At 39.1% G+C, this 13,388-nt stretch overlaps 1 protein-coding gene across 1 annotated transcript in view; it reads left to right on the plus strand.

The window, feature by feature from the left end:
* The first annotated feature begins 1,721 nt into the window (after nucleotides 1–1,721).
* Nucleotides 1,722–13,388, plus strand: part of LOC103903045 (colorectal mutant cancer protein) — a 159,957-nt gene continuing 148,290 nt past the window's right edge. The window contains exon 1 of the mRNA XM_009284174.2: nucleotides 1,722–1,962. Within this exon, the coding sequence (XP_009282449.1) occupies nucleotides 1,906–1,962 (57 nt within the window). The 5' untranslated portion in view covers nucleotides 1,722–1,905. The remainder of the gene's footprint in view (nucleotides 1,963–13,388) is intronic.

Genomic DNA, 13,388 nt, shown 5'->3' on the forward strand with positions numbered 1-13,388 from the left:
CCCGTGGCCCACGCTGGAGCAGCCATAAGTGGAAACATATGTCGGGAACAAAGCAGATGGGTAAGGAGGAATATACAGACAAGCACTAGACGTAGAGACAGAACTGAATGTAAAGGCGAGACAGGGAGGATGCTCTCAAGGAGGAAAATAACGAAGAATGGAGGCAATGCAAGGTGGGCATGAAAAGAAGAAGGGAAATCCAAAAATACGGATGACTAGAAAGCAAACTGGAGAACAGGAAAAACACAGAAAAGAGAAAGGAAAGGCTGGAAAATAGACCTGGAGGATGAAAGTAAAACATCTTGTAAAGAGATTGTGGCATTCCCCTTACGCCCTGAGCCAGAGGAGAGTTGCAGTTCCTGATGCTGGGCACAGAGGAAGGACAGGGACCCAGAAAGTGCTACTGCTTTTTAGTATCATAGAGCGATATATGTGTGTCTGTCTTGGTTCTTGTTCTTAATGCACTTTCTGTATTGTCATTTGTATGAATTATCCCTATGTCTGCATGCTGATATTAATCTGTGATTAGCAGAGGAGAAAAGAAAAAATCACAAGATGATTTTCAAAATGTTCCTCTTGGAGAGCATTGTTTCCCGTGTAAATGTTTTTGCCAGGGTGCGAGAATTGTGCCACAGCTTGTATAACATTTATTCCTGTTTCTCATGGGTTTTTTTTCTGAACTCATTTGACTATTTACTAATACATTGTATTAAGATGATCAGGTAAATTTCAGGTGCAGAGTATGGTATTTCCTACTTCTAACTCCAAAAGTACATCATAATCCAGCATCACGAAGTGTGTGGGGCTGTCACTATGTTTTAGGGGATGGAGGGAAGGGGAAAGGAGGTTGTCTGTTCTTGTAATGGGTGCAGCATGTCCACAAATCCAGCTTGTTAAGGATTTTTCTAGATTATTAGTGGAATGTTGAAAGCAAATGCTTTTTTCTCCCCTTCTTCCAGTAGCATCTCCCCAAAGTCTTTGTAAAATATCGGTGTGTTATGTGAAATCTGCAGCTTTCTAATGGTGCTTTTGGGCTTACTGTGACCTTTTGAAATCATTACAACCCCCACCCCCTAAAGCCCCCCAACTTTCCTTACTTAATTGCACATGGGAGTAGGGAAATAGGAATCCACTTTATTGTTATCCAGGTGGCACTTCCTGTTACTTAGCTTTATAGTTTCGTGTATAGTAATTAGTATGCAGAAAGCTGGAAAGATGCCTGTAATTCCAAAATGAACTCTCTGTAGCTCTCTCCCTCCCACTTGCACGCTCCTTTTAGTACCGCCCCTTCCATGCACCCTTTAGCCAGCAGCAAGACAGCTGTGTTTGATCATAAACCACTTAAACTCCGGGCTCACTGGCAGGGGAAACTTTAGCGTGAAGTGCAGCATTGGTTTGTCTCGGGGAGGGGAGCTTTCTTCTCTTTTCGCTTCTCCCTCCCCGAACACTGAAGACTGTAGCAGCACGCTCCTTTTAATTTCTCTGTGAACTTGCGTGACGCTCATCAAATTTTTCTGAGCGCATTAAGCGGCATTGGGAGATGCCCTTAAGCAGAGTTGTGGAAAAGAGCGGCATAAAAAAGGCAGCAGAGATGAAGCACGCCTTGCGGATGGACTAAGACAGCCCTGGGATCCTGGCAAGCAGTTCCTTCCCTGCATTCTCTGAGCACTTCACAGTATTAACAAGTCTCTCACAGCAATGGATTGTCTGTGAAGTCAAAACCAGTTTGGTGCTTTTAGAAGATCTTGCATCATTAATTGAAACTATCAATGTGGAGTAAAAATGGCTGTCTAGAGCAGAATGTGCAAGACGGAAAAATTTTGGAGAAGAAAGTATTGAATCAGTTGAACAAAGCTTCGAAGCATTAAAATCTGCAGAAATCGTCAAGCCCCGAGAAGTCTAATCATGAATTCTGGAGTTGCTATGAAATATGGAAATGACTCCCCTGCAGAGCTGAGTGAGGTAAGCAGTTTCAGTGCCCTTCTTTATGCTTGAAAAAGAAACGCTCCCCTTTTGGGCTTTCAGTCTGCAAGCAATGCAATTAAAAATTAATAGAATGTGTATCTTGCTATAACTTGCTGTGCCAGTCAGGAAATGACCTGAACTTTTTTGCTGCTTTCCTCTGAATAAGCGGTGAAAAGCAAATGATTGTAACCATGTAGAGACATTTCTCCTGTTATCCTGCAGCAGAGATTGCCTTGCCTCCCAAGAGCTGTGTTTATACCCAACATTCATCTTTGCAGTAGGTGAAATACTGAGATCTCAGTTGAGATTAAGCAGATGGTGACTAATTTAGGAGGGAAGTGGGGTGAGTAGAAGATGGCAAATATTTATTGGTAAGACAACAACATTGGCAGAAGTTGTGTTTGCTTGTATTTAGCCAAGGTGATGTTGTTTCTTTAGGTTAGATGAATTAGGTTACTTTCCTTCCTTGCCTAAAAGAAAACAAGCCATGGGAAACTTTCTGCTTTTCCACTGGAAACCATAGTAAGCTGTTATTTCTTATAATTGTGGGTATGTTTGGTTTTGTGTAACATGATTGTGTGTTTTTAATAAATTTGAAATTAAAGCCATATCAGCTGTTATGCAAATGCTTAATAAATGTTTTAGAAGTGGCACATTTTGTCAGTTACTGAAATGTCTTAGATATGTCATCCTTATGGGCTTTGCTGAGAACTGCTAATTTAGTTAAGCTATGAAATCCCAAGCATTTGATTGAGGTCATGTTGTAGAAAATTGAATCTGCAGTGTGTATTGTCCCAGTTTAACTGAAATGCTTCTCTTTCCCTTTTGCCCATTTCTTTAATACACCTTTTGCTGTAACATATCCTTTGTTTACTTTATATGTTTGGGTTTTTAGGAATATTAGGTAGGAAACGCTTGGCAGAATGAGAGAGTTAACAATTTCTGGAGTTAATTGTACAGAAAAAGGAGACATTGAGGTATAGAATGGAAAAAAAATCAGTAGGCTAGTGAGGGGGAAAACAGTGTAGGGGGAAGCAGAGTAAATGCCTGAGACCTAAGCAAGTGCAGTACCCTGCCATGCAAGGGAACAGTAGGTTTGTGACTGGGCAGTTCTTGTGAAAGAAATTTCATATGTGTTCCTCCTTTAAGTACAAAAGAGTTCAATTTCATTAACTCTGTGTTACTTTTTCAAATGATTGCTTAGAAATTGTGTATTGGCAATGCAGCATAAATGGAGTTCATAAACTCAGCATAAAAGCCCGGGTTACTTTCGGTAGGAGTCTGCCATGGTGTTTCTGGCTACAGTTGCATTGATAGCCTGCTATCACTGCTTTCTATCCCCTCAACATTTAATTTTCAAGACTGTGCAGGATCACATAAAATGTGGAGTGTCGCAAAGATTTGATACTTGGGTCGTTATTTGGAGCAGGCAGTACTGGTAGCACTGCTACCTTGAAATATTACCGATTCAAGTTTACTTCACACATCGACAGAGTAAGACTTCTGTTGTAAGAAATACCTTTTTCTTCTGATGTTTTAACATGGGAAATATTGAAAGAAGTCTGTGACTGTGCACCATGCAACATTTTTGTTGGCGTTTTTTTGTTTGTTTTTTCCAACAAGCTTACTTTAGTACTTAATCTACATTTGTACTCTGGTGCTACAGGTGAGTCAGAAATAGTCCCTTTTCTAACTGCAGACATACCAGGGAAGATCTTACACTCCTAACTGTCCTCAGCTGCTAATCATCATTTCTTTGCTGCTAGTCTTCATCTTTGCAATTTGAGCTGCTTGCGTGAGTGTGCTTTAGCCTGTGTCACTCAAAGGGCCGGGTCAGCTTCAGCATTGGTCTTGGATAACACAGTGTGCTTTCAATGAAACATGGAGGCCTTACAGAAGCATCATATTCCACCTCCCATAGGGGACAAGATGCGTAAGTACTCTGAGATGCAGTTAGTTGCTCAACTCTAACCTTTAATTACTCAACAAACTCCCTGTAATTTGTGTGCTCATATTAGGCCTTCTCCTATTGGTGACTGGTACTGTTTTGCTTGCTGTAATTGAAGATAGAAAGCCCCGGATAAAGGCTGTACATACAGTTTATATATCTGTTTCTCACCTCTTTGACATGCTCTCCCCCTTTTCCTTCCTTTCTGGCTATAGCTTCTGTATGCTGTGTTTATTTTTGGTCAATGGAAGACAGTAGCATTGTGTTCATTTAAACAATGGAAAAATTTGGAACTGGCTACAACAGGAATTTGATTAAATGACTGCTGTCTCAGTGTGTTTTCACCTCTACCTCTACAGTCAGCTGAGATTTTCACATTACAGTGGGCTGCTACCAGTGTATATGTCTGAATGGCAAATATGATAACAGACCAAGAAAGACTATGATTCACGTGACGTACAGTGGGTTTTGGTGTAGGTGGCTTGATCTCTTTATCTCAGTACATGGAGCTCTAGGCATGAAACTACTGTTATTAAAATAAACAGGAAAACTACGAAGCCCTGAAGATGTAGTAAATGCACTCTTGAATGGATGCATTAGACAAAACAGAAAATGAAATTATTGTAACTCGTTCCATTTGTATTGAAACTTTCTACTTGAGATTTACATCCCTCTTTGGGAAATGGGCAAAAATTAAGGCATATCTTTTTTTCAAGACACAGTGTGATTGTAGAAACTTGTGTGTGGTTGATGTTTGCTATTCCTAAACTCTTGTCCAGGTAAACAGAGGTCTTGATAGACTTTATTTACTCCCCTTGCCCCTGTCCAAAGGTCATGCAGAAAGCAGAAAAAAAATCTGATTTCTGTCATAGGTCAGTCAGACTTCCACAAAACTCATGCTCTGTGGTTCCCTAGCTCTAGAGTTCAAGCTGTTGTTTATTGATACATGTATCAATATATGTTACCCCATTTCTTCTGCTTTTCTCTCCCTTCAACCTTCTTTTCCTTCTGTCCAAAGAAAGAAAGATTAGCCAATATGCTGTTTGCATGGTAGATTCAGCGAGTTGTAGCTGCATAGAGAGGTAGAAGCAGCATTATTTTTACATAGCAAGGTTTGCTTGGTGGTGGTGTTAGGTTTGGGATATTTTACTATATGATACATTGAGAGAGGCAAATCTGAAAAATCTAGAATTTTCAGGTGGCTGTTGCTGTACTCTATGAGAATGTACGACAGCCTTTGTTACCTTTGTAAATAAGTAACAGTGTCCAACCAAGCTCAGTTCTACTATTATGAAATGGGCCTTCACCTGTCAATGTTATGGCTTAACATGATTTGCAGATTTTGCTTTTTAAGGCTTGGTCAAGGAAGGATGTATTTTGTATGCCATACATGACACCCAAATTAGTCGAGTGCTCTTTGGATCCCTTCAATTTTTCAGTCATACAATACTGTAAACTTTTCATGCAATCACAAGGCATATTTTTAAAGCCAACATCATGAACGTTACTGCAAACATGTATGGGTAAACAGTTCGGTGCACAGAAACTGCAATTACAGACTGGTTTTACATAGTTAAAAATGAAAGTTTATATCAGAATTTATACGCTTTGTACATATTCATTCAGTTTTTCTGGAGAAAGAAGTGTTCATCTAGAAGGAGCCAGATTATCTAATCTATATTTTCTTCTTCTTCTTCCAAATTCAAAAACGCCACCTTTGACTCAGCAAGTCCCTGAGCCTCGGATGGCTTTAAGCCCCAGCATTCTGGGGAGCTATCACTACATGCTAGCTTTGTTCTTATACGCTCCCTTGGCCATCCACTGTTGAGATGGTGGGCTGAGGTAGGGAAATCTGTGGTCTGACCTAGTACACCTATTGGGCAAAATGTGGTCATCTGTTAATGCCCATGCCTAATTCTGGGACAGTTTAAATTAGTAGTGTAGGAACATGAAGCAAATATAAGAACTGAGCTTAATGATTTTTTTCTCAGTTGTATACTGTCGTGTTTTAACCCCAGTCAGCAACTGAGCACCACACAGCCTCTCACTCCCCCTTTCCCCCCCCTGGCCCCGGTGGGATGGGGGAGAGAATTGGAAGAGCAAAAGTAAGAAAACTCGTGGGTTGAGATAAAAAGAGTTTAATACTTGAAATAAAATAATAATTAATAATTATAATAATAATAAGCTCACCACCTGCTGACCAACGCTCACTGAGTCCCCGAGCAGCTATCAATTTGCTGCCACTGGCCAACTCCCCCCAGTTTATATACTGAGCATGACATCACATGGTATGGAATGTCCCTTTGGCCAGTTTGGGTCAGCTGTCCTGGCTGGGCCCCCCCCCAGCTCCTCGCTGGCAGGGCATGAGAAGCTGGAAAGTCCTTGACTAGTGTAAGCACTACTCAGCAGCAACTAAAACATCCGTGTGTTATCAACATTGTTCTCATCCTAAATCCAAAACACAGCACTGTACCAGCTACTAGGAAGAAAATTAACTCTATCCCAGCTGAAACCAGGACATATACTTAAGGGCTAAATTATATCCTTGGATTAAGAGCCATATTATGTTCTCAGATATAATTTTCATTAAAGTGAGCCTTGTGAATTTGCTGATGGTAAAACTATGCCTAAGAGATTTTGTTGTGGGATAAGGGCCGGTATTATAGTATTGCATGCAATACATTCAGCACTTTAGATGTAGATGATTTGTATAATGTGATTGTTTATTATATTCTTTTAGCACTTGCTGTATAAGTTGATGGTGCATAACTTCTAAAAAGGATATATTCTTTTCTGCACAGCAAAATTAGAAGATACCATGCTGCTTCAGCTACATACTTTATACCTTCTGCTTTTTTCTTTGTGCTTGGAAGTCAAGTGTTTAGGATGTGAATGTTGTGGCTTGCAGCATTAGATACAGCTAAATATTCTGTAACCCTTTACATTGACTGGAATAAACATATGGGCTATTTGTCTTGGAAATTTCAGTAACTTATTTGTTTGTTTATTTTAACAATGGGGTATTTAAAATTTTGGGGAGGGGAAGGGAAAATAGGATTCAAAGTTTGTGTTTGTGTAGGAAGCAGAATAGTGAGTTCATAAGGAGGGTTTCACCGAAATCTTGTATGTAATACCAGATATGAAGAAGTAAAGAGAGAGCCAAGTTTGAAAGGCTTAACTTGTGACTTTTTTAATAATTTTATGGTAGGACAATATTGCACTTAAGATTTGTGTTCCACTGCTGCTAAACTTAGAGATTACACTTTGAGGAAAAAATTATGTAGGAGAAGAATTTCAGAAAGAAAAGGGGCTGCATGGCTTGAAGCTGTGTACATGAGGCCAGTGAGTAAGTCTGAGGGGAGCTGCGGGGTGAGGTGGGTAACCAGCAGAAGAGCAGGATATTGGGCCAACCCTCACTGGCAAGGGAAAAGTTCAACAGTGGCAATCCCCACCCTGAGGTACTTTCCCATGTGTGTCTCTGTTGTTTTAGAACAAGCATCAGCTTGTGCTTACGCTGTACATACATGTGAGGAAATAGCACTGACAGAATGGGGAACAGGTTTTGTATGCATTCAAGGCTAGGATTAAACCTCAGACAATCTCTCTGTTTTATCTTCCTGGGTTTGGTAGTCTTCTCATTAAGACAGTCAGCAAGTAAATGTCACGCTAATATTGCATCTGCTTCCTGAATGGTCTCTGGCCATGCAACAAGCATGCCAGTATATTTCCAGTACTTCTCGTGAGCAGGTAAACACCATTTCCTACTTCAATGCCACCTCTGCTACTGGACATGGCCTTGGCCGTCAGTGTCAAAGGTGTATGCAACTTGTAATGTAGAAGAGTGTACTGTGTCTTGCCACTAGAGAAGGTATATGTTTTCCCTGGTCAGAAGATGTTTTGGGAAGTGTGATAAATCCTTATTGTTAATCCTTTAAAATATTGCAGCCTTGCAATAGAACCGAGTGGAATGTGGCTATCAAATACTAGACATAGCATATTTTTACATTATATTTAAACTGTATACTACACAAACCAAAAAGGTGAACAGCGTTTGTGAACTGCTGAAGTCTTAGAAAAGTGAGCACAGCAACCCAGTATGCTTAGATCAAAGTATCTTAAGGAGAAACTTTCTTAAATGGATTCTAGTGGAGATCTGGATAAAACTTTCATCTAGTGGTAGCAATAACACCTGTAGCCTTACAAGAGTGTTCTCAGCTTTATGGCTTCAGAGATGCTGAGGTAGAGTTTGCAAATCTTTGGGTGAACTTTCTCCTCTTTCCTGGTTGAAATGGGCTTTGTGAAGTACTAGTCAACCTTGCAAACCTGATATTTTCCCATACTGTCGTCTTGAGGGGTGTTGAGACTGTAAATGTGAAATATAATTACAGAATTTATAGAGTTACTGTGTGTTTCAGTTACACTGATATATCTATCCTAATTTAAAGAAAAGATTTAAATGGGCAACTTTAATGGATGTGCTCCTGGATAGTGACCATCAAGTCTGAATGCAACTTTTAGATTGGATACACTTCTGCTCTATTTCATAGATCTGCTACAGATTGTTTATCTTTTTGAAAAAATCTGATTTATTTTTATGGCTTATTTTGAAATCTTATGTTAAATTATATAGGTGAAAGCATCCTTTGAAAGGGGAAGGTCAGCTTTTCTGGAGTCATTTTGACATCTTTTGACTTTGACAAAGTTTTTTAAGAGGCAGGTTTGCTGGTATGTGACCAGTGAGCTGTACTGCTGATTTTAGGAACATGAGTTAGAACATGAATGTGAATCCACAGCCGAGCTGAGGGGGCTCTGGCATGATCAACATATGTAATTTATAGTGTGATTGATGCATGGTATTTCTAGTGTAAAAAATGTAGTGACTTCAAAGAAAATTTTTTTTCTGGATTTGTGTGAGCTGCCTATCAGGCACAGAGTGTGTTCCAGGCTTGGATGTTATTAAATTGAAGCACTATAAAAAGATTAGTCAAAATGCCCAGACACTGTCAGCACAGATAATGCTCTTCTGCAGCCTCCTAATGAAAAAAAGACAAAGATTATGTAACTTATCTGTCTGATATTTTAATATTCCTTGCTCCTAAAAAATCATGTTTGAAAAATACCTTATGGGCTGAAAAATCAGTTAGAACAAATGTATGCTCTGAAAGTAACATTAACAATGTATTGGATCCTCTAAATGCTTTTAGAGACTTGATGTTTTTATTCTTAAATTAAAAAGCCAGAGTTCATTCCTGGGAGATTTTTGGAGATAAAGATCGTCATCCTTTCCCTCCTCCCCTTCCAACCTGTGTTCGAAAAGAAAAATGTATTTTTGTCCTTGCTCAGGCTTGGACATACCAGGACATGGCTCTGTGTGGGAACAATTGCAAGACTCTCCTTTCAGAAGGTATTTTTGTGTGTTCCTCTACAATCTATGGATTTGTAGTCTGTAAAGGAACACATAAACAAAAGCTTCTGAAGTAAGAATCCATAGATTGCAGAGTTAGTGTCTATGCTGTATGTATGTGTGAAGAGGGGACACGGAGAGAGGCATTGTAATGGGATTGGACAGCTATGGTGGGGTGTAATGAGGTATTTTTGTTCTGGAGCTCTGAGTAGTTTGATATATGATTGAACAGGAAATGTGTTCTTGTTGCTTCTGTTTTTTTTCCTCATGTTTCGTTTTTATTGTCTTTATGACATTGTATAGTATTTCTAGTTGCAGGTTTTACTTGTGCTGGGAATTTCTGCTTCCTGAATAGCATGGAAAAGCCTACTTGAGCTCTTCTGTTACAGGTAGTAATAATATACCAACTTAGTACTCTGTAGGGAAATGTGATGATCTCTGAATTCAAAGATTCTCTGTGATGGAAGGACAGAGGTTTGGTGTGGGGATCTGGTGCTGGTAAAGATAGTGTTTTGACACTGGTGGCAGTCTGCATTAGGCAGTCCTATGTCAGGATTTGCCATGTAAATGTACCTTCTGCATGAATGATTCATATTTTCTGAAGATTTAGATTTTTACCTAATGAATATTCTATTCTCTAATGAATAGAAATATTCATTAAGACTTTGGAAATTGGCTTACATATTCCAACTCTGTTGTTGTAATCATACATGAAAATCTGTCATTGAAATTGGAATTTTAATTGACAGAAATCTTTTCAGTCCTGCCAAATTTAAAGAAATTCAGAAAGAAGTATTTTTTTCAGTATGCTTAGATATACCCCACCTATGTGCAAATTTTTGTCCTAGATCATAAAGCTGACTAGAGAGTATTGTCTTTTTTTTTGCAGGTGAAAGCTTCTGAAAGCATGTAGTTGGTATCTAAATTTCTAGAGAAAAAAAAAACAAACCTGTTTTTATTTTCCCTCATTTTTTCAGTATTGTTAGTGATGACATTTATTCTTTTTTCAGGTAAGACATTAAACCAGCATCTTGATTGAAGAGGGGCCTTGGTGGTAGAATAGAGATGGCACCAGAGCTGTTGGGGACTCGGGATGTGTCTCCTTCTGTTGACTCTGAGTAAATCTCCCTGCTTCTCTGTGCATATCTTTTCTTTGTCTTGCCTGCCTTGACTGTAAACTCTCCTAAACTAAGGATTGTTTCTTATTGTTAGTATGGTGAAGCTGTGATGGGACTGCTGGTCTTTATTTGGATGTGCATAATTAATAATGATTTGAGTCACTTAAAGATCCCAAGATACTTATAATGAAAAGTCAGATGTCAGGAAAGAGTTGTGGTAGAATTCAGAATCTGGCATTACAGATATGTTACGTGAGCTGGAAGCAATCATGGTAACAGGTAGCAGTTTCCACAGTGGCATTAAGTCATCCACAGTCCACTTCTCTATTCTGTGGTCTGAAGTTCTGTTTGGAGTGCTGCTCTGTGCTGTTGAACTGCTGTCTTGATATACACATCGAAAAAGCTACTTCTCTCAGTGCAAGCCTATATTATACAAAATATTTTAAAACAATATGTATCTAAATACTTAGCTTTAGGAGGTGAACCTGAAATTGAAGCAGAAATGCTTGTGGTGTTTAAATTTGTGTTTATTTTTAAATATGACTTACCTTGGTTCTGGTATTTCTTTCTGCAATATCCAGATGTCTCTGTTTTAAAGTAAAATATTTCTAAATGTAGATAAAAATGTGATCAGTGTGCAATGACTGAAGGATTACTGGCATTACTCACTATCTTAAGAACTTTTTACTTCGAGTGTGTCATTTCTTGCTTGTTGCTATGTTTGAAAAGGAAGTTATTTCTTGTATATCAGAACCTTACCCTTAAACCTGTGTTTTTTTTTTAACCAAACAAGGCAGTGCTGATACTAGCATTTTTTAAGCTCTCTGTCATACTAATATAACCTACAAAGTAAGTTATCAGAGCCACCAGAACAATAGGGCTCACAATGTCTTCTGGTTTGCTGATAAATACTATGCACTTACAAAGCTGTCATTGCAATTAGGAACCCCAACAGGCAATGGCTAAATTTTAGTATTGCAGTGCACGTTCAGTTGGGTCCTAGACTGCAGTTCAGCGACACAGTAAATTTAACTTCAGGAGCACTGTAGAGTGTAGGGGGGAGAGAAAGGGAGAGGGAGGGAGAGAAAGAGGGAGAGGGAGAGGAAGGAAACAGAAGGAAAAAAATGTAGTCGTTGTTTGGAGTTGTTCAAAATATTTTGACATGTTCATTTTTTACCAGCACGCTTTATACCAGATCAGGTAATGCCTGAACTACCTTACTTTTATGCCTGATTATCTGTTGTCTGTGCTTGAGTAGTCAGTATAAAGGTACAAGCTGGTATAAATGCTGCTATCATTCCTTCTGGATTATTCACTGGAAATACGGACATATGACCTTGCCCAGTCCAGACAGAATTTGTTCTACTAGGGGTCTGATGGTGTTGAGATACATTTTTAATAATTGTGGTACCACAATTATTACTACTACCAAAGCAGTAGCTTTCAGACATCTATAAAGTACAGAGATAGGAAGGGGCACAGAGATGCTTGAGCTCAGCACTCTGCTTCCAGTGTTGCGCTGCTGTAAGGGCGAAATATGGAAGGAGATGACAATCAGAGTAGAAGGAGCTCTTCCTACAGATAATCTCAAAATTGTTTGCTATTTTTTTACAGAAGACTGGAGGATAGAGCTAGATGCAGAAGGCAAGCTTGAAAAAGAAGTAATAATAAAAGACACTATTTTTTTTTACGTATTGGGACTTATGTGTTAACACAGTAAAACATTAAAACAAACTAACGTTTGAGGATATAACTAATCTTGCAAATGATCGATGTTTACTGAGGTAGGCCTACACATGTTCTTAGTGAGTTTTTATATGAAAGCTGAAGTAAGTTACCAGTATGAAATTATTTCCTATTTTTATTAAAAAGCTCAGTGCAGATTGTAGCACAGCATTTTCCAAGTGTTCTGTGTCTGATGAGAACTGGCATAGCGTCATGTGATTCTGCTGAAAATTTTTTATGAGTGTTGGGAAACATCGTACAGGTTTTTTTAAACTGTTGCAGAAAATAGATGTTGTTTGTAATTTGAAAAAAAAAAAAAATTAAAAGTGGTCCCATTTTCCACTTCATTAAAGCTTGTGAACCGATTGGCAATGGGTGGATTCCATACACGGAGAAAAAAATATGTTTTAAATTCCTTTAGAAAAAGGCAAATCAGTATATTGAAGCTCAACACAAGTAAAAGATAAAGTGCTTTCCTTTTGGGTCCCATATGACAATGTATATGATCTATTACAGAGCTTTATGCTGGGGTAGCTGCAGGACACGAGCAAAAACACATGGGAATTTAATATCCTTGAGCCTTCTAAAGCTGCAGTCCAGTCGATTGTTGTTTGTGGCATACAGCTTTCAAGAATTACAGAAGGATTATTTGGACCTTTTTTAATGTGTAAGATTCTTGGCACGAATTCCAGTCAAGGTGGAGCAGAAAGCCATTAGAGACAGCAGAGATTCCAAATGGCTAATTGTTTTAATAGGAAGAGCAGTAAGTGCATATAGTGTATTTGTCTCAGGGCAAGGGGAAACTTGGTGATCCCTCCATTCCCTTGCTTAATTTAATCAGAAAAGAAATTACTCTTACTTGTGTATATTTATCTACCTTTACAGAGTTGTTCTGAGCGTTAGTGTTTGTACAGTGTTTTGAAAACACAAAATACTGTGTATCTACTACATATTACTGTTGTGGTTTAACCCCAGCCGGCAACTAAGCCCCACACGGCCGCTTGCTCACTCCCCCCGGTGGGATGGGGGAGAGAATCAGAAGAGTAAAAGTGAGAAAACTCGTGGGTTGAGATAAAGACAGTTTAACAGGTAAAGCAAAAGCCGCGCACACAAGCAGAGCAAAACAAGGAATCCATTCACTCCTTCCCATCGGCAGGCAGGTGTTCAGCCATCGCCAGGAAAGCAGGGCTCCATCACGCCTAACGGTGACTTGGGAAGACAAATGCCA

This window comes from Aptenodytes forsteri, unplaced genomic scaffold (genome assembly GCF_000699145.1).
Source record: "Aptenodytes forsteri isolate BGI_AS27 unplaced genomic scaffold, ASM69914v1 Scaffold69, whole genome shotgun sequence".
Lineage (NCBI taxonomy): Eukaryota > Metazoa > Chordata > Aves > Sphenisciformes > Spheniscidae > Aptenodytes > Aptenodytes forsteri.